This window comes from Adiantum capillus-veneris, chromosome 15 (genome assembly GCF_014529385.1).
Source record: "Adiantum capillus-veneris isolate H3 chromosome 15, ASM1452938v2, whole genome shotgun sequence".
In the NCBI taxonomy this organism is placed as follows: Eukaryota; Viridiplantae; Streptophyta; class Polypodiopsida; order Polypodiales; family Pteridaceae; genus Adiantum; species Adiantum capillus-veneris.
This window is the reverse complement of record NC_140945.1, coordinates 122,577,104-122,599,280: the sequence shown is the minus strand read 5'-3', so window position 1 is coordinate 122,599,280 and position 22,177 is coordinate 122,577,104. Positions and strand designations below refer to the sequence as shown.

Here is a 22,177-nt window from a genome sequence, read left to right as displayed (position 1 = left end):
CCTGCTACCAACCGTCAGCTGTCTGAGGGTTCTCCTAAGCAGTTCCCCAAGGCCTGTCACACGAGGTAGAGTGCAAAGCCCAAAATGGTGACTATGATGTTGTGAAGGCTTTTCTTAAAACGTTTGGTAGTTGGTATTTTTGTGGTTAGTTGTCACGTGCACATCTAACCCTATGTGTACGTGGACAAGCTACTTCATGACATGGGTTCAGTTTAGTTAGATTAGGAAGTGTTCTGGCACTTTTGTGAGTCCGTTCGTAGACCGTGCATGTCCAGACACTTAGAGTAGATGCATATCCTCTGGTTGCACACAGCATGATCATCAACATTACCATCAGATTCCATCAGGAGAATTTTAAAGAGCAGAAAACCTATTTTCCCTATTTTAGCCATTTTTCACTTAATATTTTTAAGTGACTTTTGTTGGGAAACTGGGTAGGGCAATTTGACTCAGCAAGTATATAAGAAAACCTAGCGCTAGCACTTTCTGGCAGAAGAGGCAGCAGGAACCGTGTGTTCAACATTGCACCTTCTCGGCAAGACCCCCCGGGCATGATCACCTAGCATTTTCAGCCAAGAACAAGCCCAACGTTTTCTTCAAGTGCAGATTCAACCCAGCGTTCTGCATTTGTAGCAGCCTGGCGACAACAGACACAACAGATCCCCCAGCGTTTTGCATGAGACACAGATTCAGCCCTAGCGTTTTTGGGACAGCAGAACCCTTAGTGTTTTTGCAGATTCCCGGTGGTAGAACACCCCTTGCATCAGCGTTTTGCATTTGCAGCAGCAGTCAAATTCCGTACCGCAAGTTCCAAACCTTGCATATCTCACCTTCCTGCAGCAGGAGATCCTCGCCGCACGGTCAGATCAGCCAGCGTTTGTAGATTCAGCCCGGAAAACGCAGATTTCAGCATCTGCATTTTCAGCGCGTCGTCGTAGCATCGTCGTCATCGCCGTCGTCACCGACATAGAGTCAGAATTCAGTAGATACAAGATTCGCAGATTTCAGCCCGTCTCGTTGTCGTCCTCATTGTCGTCGACATCGTCGGCAAGTCCATTGCATTGTAGAGATTTGTGCAATCAATAGTAGACTGCTCTCGCCATAGAGAGTGGGGCCTTCGGAGGAGGGTTTGACAACATCCTGGTGTCGTATTCTTCTCTCTCTATCTCTCAGTCTTAGCACCTTCATTCACAGTGTTCGCCACTTTGTTTGTGTTCATTGCACTCTCACTAAAGGAACGGAAGGCTCTCCCTTCCATAAGTAAAAGGAACCTTGAGCACAGTTCGGAGCACTCATCTTGAGCAAAGTTCAACATTCACTTCCGCTGCACCTTACATTAGTTGACTCAGTTGCTTTGCATGACTCCACCATCCACCCCAGGGAGCCCTTATCCTCCATAGTAGTTGGCTTATCCCTTTGGTGTCTTTGGAAATTCAGATGCTTGCACAGGACAATTGCATTTGTTTTTAGAGGGGCGAGGGGCATAGTTACCCGGAACAGGAATAGGAGGGTCCGGAATGGGATGGGAACGGGGAGGAGAAGGGGGGGCCGGAATGGTCGACTAAACTAAGGCTTGAATTACCTCCATTCAGCTTAGTCCCAAATAAACTTCTAAACAACCCCAAAACTGTTCCCAAATCTACCCCCAAACCTGTCCTCAAACTGTACCAAATATGTCCCCCAAACAGCTCCAAATCTGCCCCCAAAAGCCTATTTTTTTTCTCTCAAATGCCTACTTTTGCCCGTTCTGCCGTTCCGCCTCATGTTCCCCCCGTTTTGGAACACCGTTCCGGTTACACCTCATTTTAGAACGGTGTTCCGTTCTCGACTTCGTTTCGGGAACCGGACTCATCCGGAACGCCGTTCCGGAACGTTTGGCCTGTGTTCCTCCCGTTCCCCGTTACCCTGGCGGGGGGTGGTAATGTTATGAGTGCATTTGTGGCATGCATGGTCTAAAACTCTAACCCTAACAATGTGTGTATACATAACATGTTTACATTGAATGCATGGCTTGTGTTTCCTTTGGATTGCAAGTGTGCACATAGCCATAGGATCATGCTTGGCACTATTTCACTAATTGATAGGTGTGGCATGCATGGTCTAAAACTCTAACCCTAACAATGTGTGTATACATAACTTTATGGCAAAACACATATAGGTAGGGTATCAATATACATACAAAGCCTATGGAACGACAAACACACGAATGGTATGGATCACAAGGAGGTAGCCACATTTGAACGATTGGACCCATTGTATGGACGGTTTTTATAAGCAATGACCCATTTCATAACAATTAGACCCAATTGGATGGACATCTTGTATAAGGGTAATGGACCCATTGTACAATAAGCGATGGTGGACCTAATTGGATGGACATCTTGTATAAGGGTAATGGACTTTCTGTACAATAAGATGGACATCTTGTATAAGGGTTATGGGACCCATTGTACAATAAGGGATGGTGGACCTAATAGGATGGACCCATTGTCCGTAGAAGACCGAGCCTCAGAATCATAGTGGGCTTCTAGCAGGAGATAATAGCTCGTGGTAATCAAAGGTCACACACAGGTTCACATAGCATTAGCTCGACATTGTATAACCTATCCTTACCATGAGCTGGAGGCTTGTGCCTCTCCAAGTGCTCTCAATGCTGCCAGTAATAAGCTTGCTAAGAAAAGGCTCTTTTGGTATTTCTTTTTATATTAATGCTTGAGCAAAGTACAACACCCGAGGGACCTGCTCTCAGAATCCGTATCCTGATGCTCTACAGGGTGAGGCCTCAAGGGTCTATTTATTCTTACAAGGGATGCCCCAAAAGTAGTTAAAGCTTATTGTATTAACTACCTAATAATAATTGTTGACTATAGCCCACTGACCATGGGTCCATCCTATTAGGTCCGCCATCGCTTATTGTACAATGGGTCCATTACTCTAATACAAGATGTCCATCCAATTGGGTTTAATTAGTTCTGCCATCGCTCATTGTACAATGGGTCCATTAATCTTATACAAGATGTCCATCCAATTGGGTCTAATTGTTATGAAGTGGATCATTCCTTATACAAACAGTTCATACAATGGGTCCAATACGTTCAAATGTGGCTACCTCCTTGTGATCCATATCATTCATGTGTTTGTGTGTTGTTCCATAGGCTTTACATGTATATTAATACCCTACCTATATGTGTTTGCCATAAAGTTAGCGAGCCACACCTATCAATTAGCGAAATAGTGTCAGGCATGATCCTATGGCTATGTGTACACTTGCAATCCAAAGGAAACACAAGCCATGCATCCAATGTAAACATGTTATGTATATACACACTGTTAGGGTTAGAGTTTTAGACCATGCCCACACATGCACTCATAACATTACCACCCCCGGCCCCTTTAAAAACAAATGCAATTGTCCCTTGCAAGCATTTGACTTTCCAAATACACCAAAGGGATAATCCAGCTACTGTAGAGAATAAGGGCTCCTTGGGGTAGATGGGGGAGTCATGCAAATCAACCGAGTCAACTAACGACAAAGATACCAACTACCAAACATTTTAAGAAAAGCCTTCACACCATCATAGTCACCATTTTGGGCTTTGCACTCTACCTCGTGCCATTCTGGATCGACGACCATGCAAAGCTTCCAGCAGTCCATCACAACACCAACCCGTGCCTTATGGCCGCTATTCTCAATGGTGCTTATTACGTGCTTAGCAAAGCTGTTATCAACAAGCATACGCATGCACTTTACGACTGCCACGAGGTCATCAGCACCATGATAAGTCACCTTTTGAACTTGATGCTTTTGGGGCTCTGCTTTTGGGAATCCCTTGTACTGTTTATAAGAGCCCTTGGGGCCTCACTTTGCAGAGCATCCAGATGTAGAGTCAGAGAGTAGAGAACCTCGGGAGTTGTACCTGGTTGTGATCAATAATAAAGAAATACCAAAAGGGGCGCCAATCTTGCGGAACTCGATCGTGCCGGGTCGACTCTCTCTCTCTCTCTCTCTCTCTCTCTCAAAGTTCAGTGATTTTTTGTTCGTGTGTTGCTATTAATTTCTGGCTTGGAGTGTCCAATCCTGTAATAGCCTCCCAAACGTCCTGAAGATCACACTATCGATTTGATTCCCGGAAGCACGCCACCGAACCCGCCACCTTATCGAGTGAGCAGAACCCAAAACAATGAAATTATGAACCAAGTGAAAGACCTTCTAGAGAGGGGTCTCATTTAGCTCAGTACATCACCTTACTATTCGCCAGTGTTGTTTGAAATTGACTTTCGTCTTTTTGCAAATGCTGGATATATGTGGTCTAGTACGTTGGTACTTAGAGTCAGTGTCTGCTAAACTAGTTTTTGTACTGTCTTGCAGGCGTAATCAAGGGCGATTACAGGTATGTCACAAAGTGATGATGTGGCATGGCCTAAAGGGTAGAAGGGCCAATAAAGTGTTCCCAACTTATGGTACCCCAGCCAAAGGGCCTAAAACTTTTAAAAATAAAGCAGGACACCCAAAAGAGTGAGCGGTTGATGATGTGGTAGGCTGTACAGACTTCCGCGAATCACGTTGAAATGCTGACGAGGCACTGCGTATAGACAGCCCAGCAGGGCGCTAGCTTTTGGGACAAGATGCTTTTAGACTGGCAAATTAGCTTGCAGAGAGAGCACGGACCCTCAAACATTGTAACTTTGGAAGCATAATAATAAAGAAATACCGAGAAGGGGCGCTAGTCTCTGGGGCCAATACTTCTAGGCGTTGAACTTCGTCGTGCCATGTCGTCTCTCTATGAGTTTTGTTCAGTTCTTTTAGTTTCTCTCGTGTGTGTTGCATTAGATCTTTGGTTTGGAGTGTCCAAGTCTATTACAGGTACCATGGGGGAGTGCCTCGAGAGCCTCTTGAAGCCTTCTCAAAGTCGAGAAGCACCACCACAAGTCTCAAGATCCTCTGCTCGGAGACGAGCAAGAGAAGTCGCCTCCCAAAAGGTGAAAATGTTCTCAAGGACGCTTTGCTCCTTGAAAACCTGTCTGTGTCTCATGTATGATGCTCTCAAGTAGCGACTAAATTCTCAAACTCAAAAGCCTTTGCTAGAATTTGCAGGCTGATTTGAGAATGTTGAGGGGTCGCTATTGTTGAATCTCGTCCAAGGAGCCCCCCTGAGGATAAGATAAATCAAACCCTCACTCATGCTAGTGTGCAAAATGTGTTGGGATACACTACAAAAGTCTTGTCCAAGAACCTCCCACAACTCTAAGAAGAAACTGGGAGTCAAACCATCCTCCCTTGGGCAGTTACCAAGGGGGAGTGCCCTAAGAGCCTCTTGAAGCTCCTTTGCCTCGAGTGGGCTCTCAAGTCTTTGGTGCATCTCCTCAGTAACTACGCAAGGCATCCATGCCCACACCAGCTCTCTATATGCATCCTTGCGCTCTGACTATGGCTGAAAGCAACTCACGGTAGAAGTCAACAGCAATTATATGCCTTATCATCTGGCTCTGTGGCAACTGTCACAAATTGCTGAGCAGAAAGGTTGCACTTGTTGGTTCTTTGTTGAAATACACATCATTTCTTTGGTGGCAACGACCCGTTGCTAATGGCAAATTCACACCTTGGGAAAAATTCAAGCGCTCTATTCACAAGGCGTTTGAACCTACTAATGAGATTTCCATGCCCGGTTCTCTCCCACCGCCTAAGCCAGACTGGCTCCTTGGCCACGTACATCACGGAGTTTCAGAGATTAACTATGGAGATAGAGAGTTGATCTTCAAACAATGCTCAATTTTCACAGCGTGATCACAGAGAATGCTTTAGCCAAAGTCAGCATCAGTTCAAGCAACAAGCAATGGTGCCTTATTCAACTTCAAGGTTCTACTTTCAAGATCGACAATCTCCGAGCAAATCTCCCTCGAATGTTCCACTTGATCGTGGTAAAGGACGTATTTTCCTCAAGATCTGCATTTCAATACTCAGCAAGGCTCTTCTTCAAATACTTCTTCGACTTCAAAGAAGGATGGATTATTGTACAATTTGTGGTGGTGACCATAGATGGTATGAGTGTCCAAAGAAACCAAATCCTTTAATTCGAGAAGAAATTCCAATGCGGAAACATCATCGAATTTCGCACAACTTGCTTCTACTAAGGATAAAGGAAAATCTCTGGTCAATACAATTCATGTCTCGGCAGATATGACTATCCTTATGAAGCATGCTCAGTGTGATTCTATTGTTTTGAAGCCTCTCTTAAAGCAAGTTATGAGCCTTCTTGGAACTCTCAACGGTCGCTTGTCTTTTATGTATGCATAAAGGTTGCCTGGAAATTGCTAGCATAGTGTTTCTTGCCGGTTTCGATACTAACCACTAGTCTTTGTGTTTAGAGCATACGACTCGGCTTAAATTGGAGCACATTTTTTTGAGTTTTATAGTTTTTTTGTCTGAGCTGCTTTGAATGGTTCGACTATAAAGTGTTCTTTCCTCATACCAAGTAGTATTTTATAAATCGTGTGAAGAGATGGATTTTTTTTCAAAATGTGTTTTGTTTATAGGTTTATGTTAAAGCAAAGGAGTGCACCGCAATAATTTCAATGGAGGAGTTTGCAATATTTCTTGGAGAGCATTTTGTGAAAACATATCCACAAGTGAGAGATTTTCCTCTGTTATTGTTCGTTTTTAATAGAACTATGCGACACTAAATGTTGGGATACAATAACTTTCAATACCTCTTGATCCAGGAAAGATTGGATTGAGCTCTATTTTTAATTTTCTCAAGGAGTTCTGGATGCTCTTCCTTGTGTGAGAATATCTTGAATCATCTTTTCATAGCTACAAAAATGTGAAGTATGTGAAAAGTTGAGAATAGAAACACTTAATGATAGCGGCATTGGTTGCACCTCAAAAATCAAGATCGAAGTGATAAATTTGTAGTAATGTGACCTTTTCTCCTTACACAAATGAAATTTGTGCAGTTCAGCTACTATGAGGACTCTGTTTGCTCTTCTTATGCCTTCATTCTTTAAAGCCACTAAACTCAGGTTTCCTTCCTTGGATGATTCTTGTCTCTTAAAGGCTGAGGAGAAAGAGTTTTGTTAAGAAGTGTCAGAAGGACAGATATAGGTGCTTGTTAGTTAAATTGTTGTTGGGTGTTGGAAAATTAATGTTGTGGACACGGAAAACAACACAAGCTGTTGAGAAAAATGATTCTGTGCCTTAGTTAGGTTTTTTGACAGTCTTAATATAATTATAGGAGTCTGTTGATTCAAACAATCAATCGGTATCCCCTTGGACAACAAGCGTATGTTTTTTGGTAATCCTCATTTCCTACGCACGTATGCTTTTTTGCTACGCCTCATTCCTACACGCTTATCAATTGCGTAGTCTTTTGCTTTGTTGTAGCTTCAAGCTGCATCTGCACCTTTACATCCCTTGCGCGTTCACGCACTCATACTCACATTTATCCATGCATTAATATGCACACATCATGTCCAGCCTTTGCTCGCTTTTCACTTAGCTTGGCAAGAGGGAGGCGTAAGGGTTACATCATTCAAGCTATTTGACACACTAGGAAATGGAACCTCATAAGTTTGATGAAGAAGCAACTGAAGTAGTTTGAGGTAGAACTGACAATTTATATCATAGTGAAACCTGCAAGTCACTTGACAGGGTGGTAAAACAATGCAGTAACATCACAAACTGACTGAAAGCAGCAAACTTTAATTGAAAGAGAACACTAGAGATAAGGCATTGAGTTCCACACTCAGAAGAATTGGCCCCTAAATTAGGTGCCCCTTTCACTACTTCTTGATTGTATTGCTCAAGTTGTCTGGAAAAATTGCCGGTGTGAGCCCACTCGTCAAATCAGAGTGCTAATGGCTTATCTTGGCCTCATATCTAAAGTCACTGGCCCCAGAAGCAGACAGCTTACTGTGCTTTACGTAGTGCTCAGAAGCACTCAAAAGTCAAGTGGTATTCAATAACTAGTTGCCCAAAAGCTCCTCTGTAAAATTTGTCCACATCACAACATCCATCCATAGTATTGGTTCAGCAGCGTCCGTACAGCCCGCATCAAATTGTGCCGTGATTTGCGGGCTGCTGCCCGTGGATCCAGGCGCATGCCTCAGCCCCAATTACTCTCTCCTATGTTCTTCCTCTGCCGGTTGGGCACGGACATGCCACATCACCAAGTGATATACCCCAGGTTTTGTCAGCTTGGACATAGTTTAGTGTTCTTGTACCCACTCTCGTAGGAGTGAGGATTAGGTATGCTTGTGTGGCTACAGATAGGCAATCATAGGTTTCACAGCTTTTCTGCAGATTTTTGTAGGCAGTTTCTCTTATGGATGTGTTTTGAGCTAGTTAGGTGCTTTACGCTCAATTGAGTTGTTTGTCCCAGATTCTATGCTTGTCGACATAGCAGATTGTGGAGTTGATTTTATGCATATGTGAGCATCGGTTTTGATGCGACTGATCATGGGTTTCATGATTGTGTTGTGGTCGAGTTGTCTCCCACTTTGTTGCCAGTTTGGCATGGTTTATGGTAGAGATTGTACTTGAATTTTTTGCTTAGTTTACAAGGGAGACTCTGCTAGACTTCTCCCAGGTTTTCTCGCCATAGTTTGGTTTCTTGATATTCACTTATGGTTGCAGACATGTGTGACAGTTTCGTCGTGGTCTAGCTGAGTGATCTAGTCACTTGTCCCCATCTAGAAGGAGTCGTCTAGCCGAGTCTAGCCTAGTCTAGTCGGGTCTAGACAAGTGGGTCTAGACTACCCAGCAAGTTCAAGGATCCCGACACTCAGAGCTTGGGTGTTGTTACTACATGACATATACGATGTAGTCCAAAGATCGTCAAAGCCCACTACTCAGCCCTCTGAAGTACTACCATCGAAAACGCCAACCTTTCGTGCCGAGTAAAGGTCCACCAACCCCGTTACCCCTACCCTCCCACACATCTACCTCCACTCTCTCAACCAATCCTTCACCTCCTAGGTCACCTTCCCCGGTACAGCTCTCACCCACTGTGTTATAGCGAGCTCTTGAGCAATAGGCTCCCGAACAGGCAGCCATGGAGGACTTGACTAGCGTTCTGGCTAGGGTGAATATAAAGTTTCCGACTTTCAAAGGACTCTCCACAGAGGATGCAGACAACCATGCCAGGAGACTTGTCTCCCTTTGCAGGCCTCGTGGTTTGAACAGAGAAGATGCCTACCTCATGCTCTTCCTGTCAACCTTGGACAGCTTAGCCGATATATGGTACAATCAGTTTGCTGAGAACCACTTTACTACTTTGGCAACACTAAGGCAACAATTCTGTGAAGCTTTCAGACCATGTGCTTCCAAGAGAAGGTTTTGGATGAGTTGGCAAACCTAGTGCTCCAGCCAAATGAGACTTTTGCAAAACTCATGACAAGAACAAAGTCTCTGGTTGCCAAGCTTCCCCAGCAACCAGGAGAGAGGTGCTCTTGGCAAGGGGAAGAGGGGAATGCTTCATGCTCACGCGTTTAGTCAAACAAGGTTGCCCTCTAGCCCCCTTCCTCTTTTTGTTTTATGCTGAGGTGATCAACAAATTTTTGACTTCTCAGCGACTCAGCCTTGTACTTGGAGGGCCAGGAGGCCAATTTGCATAGGTGTGAGCAGGCTCTGGAGGTGTTTTGTTGTGCATCAGGGGCATTGATCAACTGGAGAAAGACAATAGCTTTCTGGGTTGGCAATGCTCCTACGCCTGATTGGTCGCCAGGTGAGGGTTTTAGATGGATTCCCCCAAGGGACTGCAGTTCGCTACTTGGGTTGTCAGGTTGGCCTGGACTTGTTCCCTGAGCAGCAGATTACTCCCCTCCTCCTGTCCATTAGGAGGAAGTCTAGCACAACAGAGCAGTGCCCTTATTGGGAAGTTTGTTGTCAGAAGACTGCTTCGAGGGGAGGAGCCGAAGAGTTGTTGCTTCATCGACTTCGAGCTCGAGTCCCTCATGCAAGAGGCCCTTGGAGCCCTTCCATTAGGTGGATCTTCACAGACATGCTCAGAGTTGGTCTGAGCAGGAGGTTGAGGATCGGTTTGCTGCGAGCCTGCTTCGGTCTTTGGAGCAGCTGAGAAGTGGCGTGGAGCAGCACCAACCCTCTTGCACGGAGGAGCGCTTCAGACAGGCTCTTATTTGGAACCCCATGGTTTGCACTCAAAGAGGCTAGCTGGTTGGTAGTACTAAGTAGGCCTCATGTTTCTTGCGGTCCCATGGCAAATGGCCAGCCGACACTCTCGGCGATTGGCTTTAGTTTTCAGGTTTGCCTGAGGAGGCAGAGAGCATCCAGCTACGAGGCATGAGAGAGGTACAGAGCATGTGCCAGGACGTTACAGAGGCTTTACTAGCTAAGTGGCTCACCCCTCTACACATAGCAACTCCTAGATGGATGGGGGCTTTCACGCGACTGGAGGTCCTCATCGCAGTTTGTGCTTGCTCAAAGTCCGTACCCCCATGTTTTTTGAGATCGAGGGAGAGGGTTGCCTACACAGAGTCTCAGTAGAGGCTCCACAGGTTGCAGAGTGTTGTTTTCAAAGGATATGAGTAGTGGGCATCTATGGGAGGACTTGTGCCATAGATCTTGACCCAGCAGATCTTGAGACATGCCACTGGTGGCTTTGGGCTTGGGAGAGCTGCCCTCTAGCACGAGTGCACTAGGACTCTAGAGAGTGGTTTTGGAAAGATTCCTTCTCTCCAGCCGGTCACCTTGGGATTCCCTTCTTTCAATACACTGTTCGACTGGGACGACACATACTGGCAGCACGGAGAGAGACTCGTCCTGCTGCAACACTTCATTGGCAGGAGGAGGGTCTCATAGCAAAGTTCTTGTTAGGTTTTTGGGAGCGGTTGTGGGACTCTAGACAGCCGAGCTGAGTCACTTCGTTCCAGTGGCTAGTCGCACACAGAGCTACAACAATGGGGAGTTGGCTAGTACATAGTGGCTTGTCAGCAACCTATGCAGCTTGTGACCATGCTTTGGAGAGTTTGCATCATTGTCTATGGGACTACCCCATGGCACAGCAGGTTTGGCTTCGGGTACTTCCACTGATGCCAGCTCTTTCCACAACACGACAATACACTTGGGGTGTTGTAGCCTCGTCCACCCTCACGGGCCTTGCGCTCCCTTTTGAGCTAGCCTTGACCAGCAGGATGATAGTGATCCACAGGGGTCGACCTACACTTCAGCTGCCATAGAGCTTACACCCCCAGGAGTGGTGCAATGAGACAGAGATGTGTTGGGAGCTCGTCTGTGGTCTGACACTCTGGTTCATTTTCCGCATCTTCGAGGCTCGCTCTGTCCCACCGGTGGAGACTGCTTGTGACTTTTGGTTGGAGCTGATTCATACTCTCAAGGGTCAGTTTGAGAGACTTCAGGGCAGCTTCGACCGCATGCGGGAGCAAGGCCTTTTTTCTCCATGGTCCAGGGTGCGCCGAGATGGCACTACCGGCCACCTATGTGGCTCTTTCCTCCTCCCATTTTGTGATTTAGCCTCATTGTACATATTTTGTTTACTCATTGGCAGAGTCTCCCCATGCTTTTGATGTAGCCCTCTCTAGTAGAGGTGGTTTGTAGCCCTATGGGCAGTTTTATTAACTAATTGAAGGATCTTTTCTTGGAAAAAAAAAACTTCGAGGGAGTCTTCGACCTGAAGCCACTCTGGAGGTGTTTGTCAATGCCGCTACTAGGATAGAAGGAACAAGAAAACTATTCAACGACTCTCCTCAGGTAGAGACTGCCTCTATACTCTTGGAAAGTCCATCTGAGCCCTTCACTTCTCTACGCAGGGAACTAGTGTAGTTGGGCTATAGTGTCAATACGGAAAGACAGTTACAGTTGGTCGTGGGTTCACACTTGGTGGACTTGACACGTGGCAGGAGTGGTGGTTAGGACAACACCGTGGCCAGTTCTTCTCCGCCACAGTTTAGGGATATGTGTAGCTGGACAGTCAGAGATATTTGATGTTATCTATTGGTTACCCTTTTAGGGGTTGTATATATTCTCACATTTGCTTCAGTCTGAGATACGGTTCTAGATGGTTTTATGAGTTTTGAGTCTAGCGTCGAGTCAGTCTACGTCAACGTCACACACAGCACCCTCCATGCACATCTTGAGCCTTGACACCCCCATTGTACCGGTGAGTTCTGGGCTTGGAGCAGAGAGTATGCCAGAGTCTGTACTGGTCCACTTGAGCTAGTCGAGTCCCATGTTGTTCAGGTTCTACTGTTGAGTCTGCTGTTCTATTGAGTTATTTGTTGCCATATTATTCATCGTCTGCAGTGTTTTCATTCTATTGGAGTGAGATTTCATGCACATTGCATTGAGGAGCACCCACAGTAGAGAGCACGACACATTATTCTCGCTACAAGTGCTCTCATCTTTGGCACGCCCGGTGGGACCTCACCTGAAGTTTCACTCCATTGTGCCTAAAGGTCGAGGAGCTAGCTCGTTTAAGCTCTCGCCTGTGTTGGTCTGGACTAGAGTAGTCCAGCTTGGTTTGTCCAGCTCGATACTAGACCAGCTAGTCTAGTCAGTCTAGTCACTCGTCCTGGCTCGTCTTGGTCTAAGTCCCTCTAGACCCTCGTCCTGGCTTAGTCACTCGTCTTGGTCTAGACCCTCGCCCGGGTCTAGTCGCTTGTCCAGGTCACTTACATTGGTCTAGTGGAGAGAGTCTGGACCAGCTAAGTAAAAGTTTTAGTGCCCAAAGCTTGGGTGGGGTTTTGATTACTGCATGACACATATACGAGGCAGTCCAAAGATTGACTAAGTTCATTACTGAGTCCTCTGAAGTACTACCATCGAAAGGGCCAACCCTTCGTGCCGAGTAGAAGTCCTCCAACCCCGCTACCCCTACTTTCCCACGCCGCTACCTCCACTCCCTCAACCAGTTCTTCACCTCCCAGGTCACCTTCCCCAGTCCAGTTCTCACCCCCTGTGCTACAGCAGGCTCTTGAACAAAAGATAGCCATGGAGGAACTCACCAGCGTCTTGGCTAGAGTGAATATAAAGTTTCCAACTTTCAGAGGACTCTCCACAGAGGATGCAGACGACCATGCTAGGAGATTTGTCTCCCTCTGCAGGGGTTGTGGGCTCAACAGAGAAGACGCTCACCTAGTGCTCTTCCCTCCAACTTGGATGGCTTAGCAGATAAATGGTACTGTCAGTTTGCTGAAAACCATTTTACGACTTGGGCTATGTTACAAAGCAGTTTTGTGAAGCTTTCACACCAGGGGACTTCCAAGAAAAGATTTTGGATGAATTGGAAAACCTCATGTTGCACCTGCATGAGACTTTTGCAGAACTCATGACAAGGACAAAGTCTCTGGTCGCAAAGCCTCCTCAACAACCAGGAGAATTCATGGTCAAGAAATGGGTAGAGAAGGCTCTTGCTAAGCCTTCTCAACAAAAACTCAGAGAGAGTCTCCGACCTGAAGCCACTCTGGAAGAATTTGTTGTTGTTACTACTAGGATAGAGGGGGCTAGGAAGCTGTTCACCGACTCGCCTCAGGTAGAGACTGCCTCAGTATTTTTGGAAAGTCCCTCTGACCTTTTGTCCTCTTTACACAGGGAGCTCGAAGCCCTGAAGTTACAACGCGCTCTTCAAGAGGAGAGATCATTTTCTCTTCGATAGGAGAAGTCTCCGCATCAAGAAGCTTTGGACCAGATCAAGCGGGAGCTGGAAGAGCTCAAGGCTCATCAGGAATTTAAGGCTATGATCTAGTGTAGCTCCTACCGTTCTCCTGTGCATCCTCCTGAGGAATGCCCGCTTCGAGCTTACTGTCACTTTTGTGAGAAGTCCGGCCATGATGACAAGGAGTGCTACTATCTGAAGGGACTGTGGCAATTCCAGCAGAACCTCGCTCCTACACTTCAACACGGCTTGGCTCCTGCATTCAATATGGTTTCTCCCTATGGCCATCCAAACCGCATGCCCCCTAAACAGAATCTTCCGATGCTGCAAAGTTTTCAACAATTTTTGAACTACATGTTACCCCCTCTGATGCCCCAGGTAGTACCTCCTCCTCCGGCAACAGAAAGTACGAGAGCTTCCAACTGGCAAACTTCTCAGCCGTCTTTTCCGATCGGGGGAGTCTTCAGGAATATGGTGCAGCCATCTAACCCTGATCCAGTGCAACCGCCTTTTCCACCGCCATTGCCCCCACCACCACCACCACGGCCACCAGGCTACAATGGTTGGAGCCCATATGAATACCCTTATTATCCATACTCGGGATATGCGCCTAACCAACCTAAAGATTTCAAAGATGGCGGCACGACAGTCAAATTTTTCACTTTTTCTGGGGTGAAAGATCGCAAGAAAGCAGTGCAGTTTCTAAAGCAATTCGACAACATCTATGCTTTAGGGAACTATATAGAAGAATCCAAGATTTCTTGGGCAGCGGGATTTCTTAAAGATAATGCTATGCAATGGTGGAGTTCAATCACGACACAACCGCATGCTCCAAGAACCTGGCAAGCTTTCAAGACAGTTTTTGCACGTAGTTACATGACTTCTATGTTTGAAGTCCGTATTTTGGCAGAGTGGGGCAACTTGAAAATGCTTGCCACCGAAACCATGGACGAATATAACCAAAGGTTTCTCGACGTGTACCTTCCGGTGTCCTTCTTTAGATCTGTTCCCTTGGAGGCCCAATGCGAGCGATACACCATTGGGCTACCATCACCATTGCAAGAATATTGTCTATCCTAGCAAGTCTCCACCATGCAAGAACTTATGGACCATGCCGCAGTTGGCTACAAACTGATGAAGGGAAAGCTAGAGTCTACCACAGAAGAATCTCCGGCCACTAACCACAACTCTCGCCAACAAAGAACAAATTCTCGAGAGTTTCGTGAAAGTCAACCACAAAGGCCTCGTTTGACACCTCAACAATGAGACACCTTACTACAAGAAGGCCGATGTTTTGGATGCTTTCAAACAGGACATAACTATTTTGGTTGTCCCCAACGCACTGACAGACCCGCGGAGCCAACTCCTGCGTCGACGATCGACAGAAAAGACAATCTCCAGCCAAACGAGCTAAACCGGCTATTGGATTAGTACCTGACATCTATGGCATACGCCTTGAAAGTACAAATGAATTGTGTCGAGCATATGGCAAAGTCAATGGTTTCAAAGCCCTTATTTTCTTTGACCCCGGAGCTACAGAGAACTTCATCCATCCAGGATTCTTAAAGCATGTGCACTTTGATTATGATGCAGAGGGTGGAGAAATTGAAGCTGAGCTAGCCACAAGGAAAACTCAAAAAGTGGTACCACTCATTGGTGCTCTTTCACAAGATTATCATGGAAAAGCCGATTTCCACATTATGAAGTTGGGCAATTGTGATGATCTATTAGGCATGCCTTGGCATGACAAGAATGATGCGACTCTCCAGGTTCGGAACCGAACCATCACCGTGATGCAGAAGGACAAGCCAATCGTCCTCAAAGTTCGGTTGTCCGAACAAAACCCTGAATGAACTTTCTAGTTGTTTTATAGTAGATACTTTGAACTTTGTTTGAGAAAGTATGGTTTGAAATTTGTTTGAAATGGATGGTATCTGTTTTAAATCTGTCTTAGTGCCGATTTGAAATGTTTGACTCTGGTTCTAATACTGGTTTCAATGATTGGTGATTATTACTCCCGGGTGGAGGGTGAGAAATGATGTTTGAGAATGCTTGTTCATACTCATGGCCCGGACCCTTGTGGTTATTTTACGGGGGGAGTATTGTTGTTGTTACTCATGGCCCGGACCTGCATGGTTATTTACGGGGGGAGTATTAACAAGTCTGAGTAGTGGTTACTCTCAACACCTCCAAACGACGCAGGCTGTGGTCTGGGGGGCGTTTGGTTGTAAAAGGCCTCTATATCTCATGGCCTGGACCTTTTTAGGTTATTTGCGGGAGGAGTGATGAGGGAGTCGTTGAACAGCTCATGGCCTAGACCTGGATGGTTATTTGCGGGGGGAGTGTTCATCGGCCGCTTTATGTTTCTATGTCTTGTAACATGCATATGTGAGCATTTGTGTTGCATTGTGATGTGCCAACCACTGAATATTCCTAATTGGATGAGATTGCTTGGGTATGTAATTTTAGTGCATCAAGACACCCGTGGAAAATCTGTACGATTTGGGTGTGATGGCTAATTTTACTACGCTAGGATATCAAGAGTTCCAATCTGGACAAAAGGAGAAGCTAACTCCTTGATCAAAAGAGCCGAAAGGAGAAGCTAACTCCTTAACAAAAAAAAAGAGCAAATTGATTGCCCCTCGGAATGACCCTCGAAAATTTTTGAGCTATTTGAGTTGTTTTGCAGATATGCTGTAACAGACTTGGACACTCCAAGTCAGGAATCTACCGCGACATCACCAAATAACCACTTCAAAACAGTTCACAGTTAACAATAGATTTACACTGGCCCGACGGAGTTACGTACCTAGAGTTATTGGCCCCAAAGACTGGTGCCCCTTTCGGTATTTCTTTTTGTGTTCAAAGTACAAGAGTGCGGCTGGGTCTCACTCTCAGACTCTGCGTCCAGATGCTTTGTAGAGTGGGAGCCCAAACCACGTATTTATTTACAAGGGATGCCAAAATCAGAGCCCCAAAAGCTTAGAATCAAAAGCCTAAAAGTAAATCAAAGGCTCTTTTTTTTCTCTCTCAAGCTTGACTCAAAACAGAAAAGCTTCTCTCTCTCTCTCTCTTGCTGCTTTTAAGGAAAATAACGTCGCCCAAAAGCTGTCAGCTGCCACAGAATCCGCCGTAATTTCCGGCGCGATTTCCGGGCGTCCGTACTGCTGCCACGTGTCATTTTCTGCCGCCAGAATTAGGGTTTCAGCCGTAGTTAGGGTTTCAGCAGCAGTTAGGGTTTGGCAGAAATTAGGGTTAGGGTTTCTACTCTTGGACAGCCACATCATCACTTTGTGACATACCCACTCTTGAAATGTAATCGCCCTCGATTACGCCTGCAAAACAGACAGAGGCCATAAACCGTCTTAGCAGACACTGACTGTTAGTACCTACGCACTAGAAAACACAGATCTAGCACATGTACCAATCGACAGTCACATCACATGACATCATAGGACATCACTCGACATCACAGGACATCACATGACATTCAACATTCATTCGGATCTTAGACCATGATTTATCGGCAATGTAGCTAGCAATCGCATCTAGATCCAGTCGGGACCTCATCGATGTCCGATTGACTAACCCCTATTGCAACCATGTCTATTCGAGATCAAGTAGACCAAAATGCTGCAATCATTTCGTCTATCAGTGCCTGCACTTAAAAAGAAGTCAAGAACAAATCAGTTTCATATTCAGGAATTCCATTTCATAAAGTCATACAGCAGAATACTGTCATCTCTCAGTATCCTGAAGCTCAAAGAGACATCAGTGACTCTAGTATCAAAATCGAGGCATCTGTTGACAAAGGAGCGGAGTAACTCCCCTCTTGTGCATCCCACTGCACCAGATCTCCGGCCAAGTTGAATTCTGGGTTTCATTGGAGTAGACTATGCTAAACCAAAAGCTTCGAGGTAAAGACGTGAAGCAGATGATCTCTATGTTCTGCCTCATTCTTGGAGAAAACAATGATATCGTCAAAGAACGTAGCATGTACTCTCGAAAAATCCTGTCCATCATCTGGTTAAATGTCGCAGGAGCATTGCTTAAGCCAAAAGGCATCACCAAAACTCAAATAACCCAAAAGTCATCCGAAAAGCTGTCTTGTAGACGTCTCCCGGCGCGGTTCTGATCTGATGATATCCACTCTTCAAATCAATCCTGCTAAAGCACGAGGATCCCTGTAATCTGTCGAGTATATCATCGATCCTAGGAATCGGAAATTTGTTCTTGATGGTGATTTTGTTGAGAGCTCTATAATCGATGCACATTCTCCAAGATCCGTCTTTCTTCAATACCAACAACACTGGAGAGCAATACGGTGAAGTACTAGGTTGGACAAGACCCTTTTCCAAGAGGTCTTTCACTTGGTTCATAATCTCTTCATTCTGTACTCGGCTCACACGGTAAGGTTGCCGGTTCGGTGGTGTGCTTCCAGGTATCAAATCAATGGTATGATCTTCAGGACGAGCAGGTGGTAACTCGCCTGGTAGGCCCTCTGAGAAGCAATCGGCGTGAGAGTGGAGAAAATCTTGGCGTTCTTTATCAAGTTTAGACATATTTGTCCTATCCTCATCACTCAATTCTTTCATAAAGATCGAGTAAACAAACAGACTGGATTTCATTAATTTAGAAATGACCGAAGCTGATACAATAGGGATAGACTCGCCCTTCAGTTTAATGTCAAGTACAATGGTTCTGCCCTCCCTTCTCTGTAGTCAATGTCGCTTTCCTCGCCCGATAGTCGACCACGGCGTTGTTCTTGTGGTACCAGGGAATTCCTTAGAGAACATCATAACCTTCCAAAGGCATTATGTGAAAGTCCTCATGCCCCAAATACCCCTGACAATGCAACCGAAGTTTGCCAATGACAGGTGTAATGGCTACGTTTCTGCCAGGTGCCGCTAGAACTGCCTCCGCAAGTGGTCCCATCCGATCAGGAGTGATCTCGAGCCGCGCCGCCAATTCCGGTGAAATGAAGTTGGCCTTGGCTCCTACATCAAAGAAGATCAGGGCCTTTTGGTCTTTCACTTTGCCCCAAGCTCAACAAAGTTTTGTACTCTCATCCATGGTGTTGGGATCGCTACCCACACAATCTGGAACCAGTCCTGTTTTCATCTTGCCTTTTCTTCCACGTTCCTCAGCTACTCTCGAACTCTCAGGCCTTTCGTCGTCCTTGTCATTCTGTTCTTTCTGTGCCTTTTTAGGGCACTTCGCGGAGATATGTCCATGTTCCCCGCATCCAAAGCACTTCCCCTCCCTGACGAAGCGAGCTCTCTCGTGAGGAGTAAGCTTGGGTCGTGCATCCTTCTTTTCTGGGTTGCTCTTTCTCTTTCTACTTTCATTCGCTGAAGTATGTTCGGCTCGTTGTGTCATGACCTCATCTGTTGGGTAGGTCAGACTACGAGAGTGAATGGCAAAACCCCGTTTCGCATGACTCATGAACTCTTGAATAGAAGCTGACTTCTGTTCCAAGCAGTGATCTCGAATCTCTGTAGGTAGACCCAAGGTAAACCGCTCAATTTGTTCTTTGAACGAGATCTTCTTGAATGAAGAGGCGGGTAGAAAAGAGCTCCAGAATCTCTCGCAATAAGCGTCCACTGTATCTTTCTTGGTCATCCGAAGATGGTTCCAAGCAACTCGTATATCGCGTTCATACTCTTGAATCAGCCAAGAAGAAATAAAAAGCTTCTTAAATTTCAGCCATTTAACTGGCGCAGTCTTGTTTAAAAGAAGCGTGGACCACCAAGTTCGAGCATTCCCCTTTAAGTAAGAGGGAGCTCTCCGAATCTTAGAGTGCTCTGAGTAGCGTCCTCCCGCGAAAGCGATGTCAAACTGCTGTATAAAAGACAAATCCTTCGAAGCATCTCTATATCCCGAAAACGTGTCAAATTTAACTGACTGTCCACCTTCCTTAAACTCTCGGACCTTCTTGCTTTTATTTTCCAAAAAGTCATATTGGTTGGCTTTATAAAAATTCTTCTTGTTTGCATAAAAGTTGCCATCGTCAGAGTCTGAACTGTCTGTAGACGAGTCCTCTGTAGAACTGTCACTCACTGGGCGAGATTTAGACTTCTTTGTCTTTTTCTTGCCCTTCCCGAAGCGTTGTTCCTTGCTTCGCTTTTTGCCTTTGCGGTCTTCTTCGCTCGAGTCAGATGAGCTAGAAGAACTGTCAGAAGAAGAAGAAGAAGAAGAAGAAGAACTGGGTACTTCATCAAATCGAACACGCTTCTTCTGTTTCTTTGCCTTATCAAATGTCGACTGACGACCCAAATATCCCAGGAAGTCAGTGCCTTTCTTCTGCTTTTTGCCGTGCTTCTTACCTTTGTTTTGCGCGTCAAAAAGCTGAGCAATCCGTGCATCAACCACCTCTTCTAATTCCTTCTTTGAATATTTCTTGTGAGGAGAAGGTTTCTTGAGAGTGGGTTTCGGGGGTGGTGTTGTGGTTCTTTGCCATTGCTCATGCACTTCCTGAAAAGAAGTCTCGCTCATATATTTTGCAAATTTTGGGTCCTTAGCAAAATTGAGCATCATTTTTGTTGCATCGCCGATCAATTCGCGACGCTCCATCTCTTGACGTTCCGCCTGAGTAGGCCGAGGCGGGCCATACTCCTTGCCGGAATCTTCGTTGTGATCCCTGCTCGCATCTCCGGATGCAGAGGGAGTCGACTGATCCCTGCCTGAAGCCATAGGTGCCGCGGAAAAAAAATTTGGGATCGGATTTCCCGTAGCAGAGAAATCGCCCGTGCTCTGATACCACTGTAATAGACTTGGACACTCCAAGTCAGGAATCTATCGCAACAATACCAAATAACCACTTCAAAACAGTTCACAGTTCACAATAGATTTACACTGGCCCGGCGGAGTTCCGTGCCTAGAGTTATTGGCCCCAAAGACTCGCGCCCCTTTCGGTATTTCTTTTTGTATTAATCTATGTTCAAAGTACAAGAGTGCAGTGGGGTCTCACTCTCAGACTCTGCGTCCAGATGCTCTGCAGAGTGGGAGCCCAAACCACGTATTTATTTACAAGGGATGCCAAAAGCAGAGCCCCAAAAGCTTAGAATCAAAAGCCTAAAAATAAAGCAAAGGCTCTTTTTTTCCTCTCTCAAGCTTAACTCAAAACAGAAAAGCTTCTCTCTCTTGCTGCTTTTAAGGAAAATAACGTTGCCCAAAAGCTGTCACGTGTCCGTACTGCTGCCACGTGTCATTTTCTGCCGCCAGAATTAGGGTTTCAGAAGCAGTCAGGGTTTGGCAGAAATTAGGGTTAGGGTTTCTGCTCTCGGACAGCCACGTCATCACTTTGTGACATATGCTATAATCGCGGACGATACTCTCTTTCAAGAAGGGGAGATGTCACAAACTGCTGACGTGTCAAAGCCTAAAGAATGGAGCCAGCGTGTCGTCTCTCTCTTTCAGTTCAGTTGTTATTGAAGTGTTAAAAGTCTGTTCAGTCTGTTCTTTTCTATTGGCACGTGGTGCCCGTCTTGTGACACTAGCTGCGGTACACTAAAGCACTTCACAATTGTGGAACCGACGCCATGTGGATCCATACTCGTGGCTCCCTAATGCAACCAATTCGACTTGAAGGAGGTATGGATCCAATGGTTCATCATAGTTCTTTGTTAGTGGAGTTGAACCCCAACTGCAACAGCCTACCCCACCTGAAGGGTCTGATGAAGATCTCCTGCAGTGGTTGGGGGCTACCACATCGCTACCATGCTCTGTGGTCTCTATTCAACCCTTGCCTTCTGATCCAACCTCTTCTTCCCCTGCTCCAACAAGAAGCAGGAATCATTGTCCTAGTGGAGCACTCTGAGTGGCTATCACCCATGGTCATAGCGCCTAAGAAGCAATCCAATAAAATCAGCGTATACGTCAACTATCGCGCCCTCAACAAGGTCACTATCCCAGATGATTAACCCACACCCTTCACTGAGCGTGTGCTCCAAGATGTGGCCGGGCATGTACTTTACAATTTCATGGATGGGTTCAGTGGCTATAATCAACTGGGCATTCATCCGGGAGATCAACTGAAAACGGCTTTTGTGACTCCCTAGGGTATTTTCATTTACACTCGAATGTCTTTTGGATTGAAAAATGCTCCGCCTTCTTTCAATCGCACAGTATATCTCATCTTTTGTCCTTTGCTCACGGATCACATGGGCTATCATCGCAGGTTCATCCGGATGTATGCATAGGTAGCCCAAACATTGACCCGGCTCACCAGTGCTACTGTACCTTTTCAATGGTCAAAGCCCAAAGCTGAAGCATTTGCATACCTCAAAAAACATCTAACTGAAGCACCTATTCTAGTTGCCCCCGATTGGTCCCTCCCATTCCATGTGCATATGGATGCCAACCAACTGGTTGTGGGTGTTGTGCTGACTCAACCTAGCAAGGAGTTCAACCTGGATCGGCGGCCTGCTCACTTTGCAAGTTGATTGCTCACCAAAGCAGAGCGCAACTATAGTACGACAGAAAGGGAAGGTTTGGCTATTGTATATGCTCTACAAAAATTTCGTCACTATTTATTAGGGGTGCACTTC

General features: G+C 45.9%; 1 protein-coding gene across 1 annotated transcript in view; it reads left to right on the top strand.

Moving 5' to 3' along the window:
* LOC147441415 (uricase / urate oxidase / nodulin 35) overlaps positions 1 to 22,177 on the top strand; it is a 75,374-nt gene that overhangs the window by 40,466 nt on the left and 12,731 nt on the right. The window contains exon 2 of the mRNA XM_086483061.1: positions 6,535 to 6,627. Within this exon, the coding sequence (XP_086339187.1) occupies positions 6,535 to 6,627 (93 nt within the window). The remainder of the gene's footprint in view (positions 1 to 6,534; positions 6,628 to 22,177) is intronic.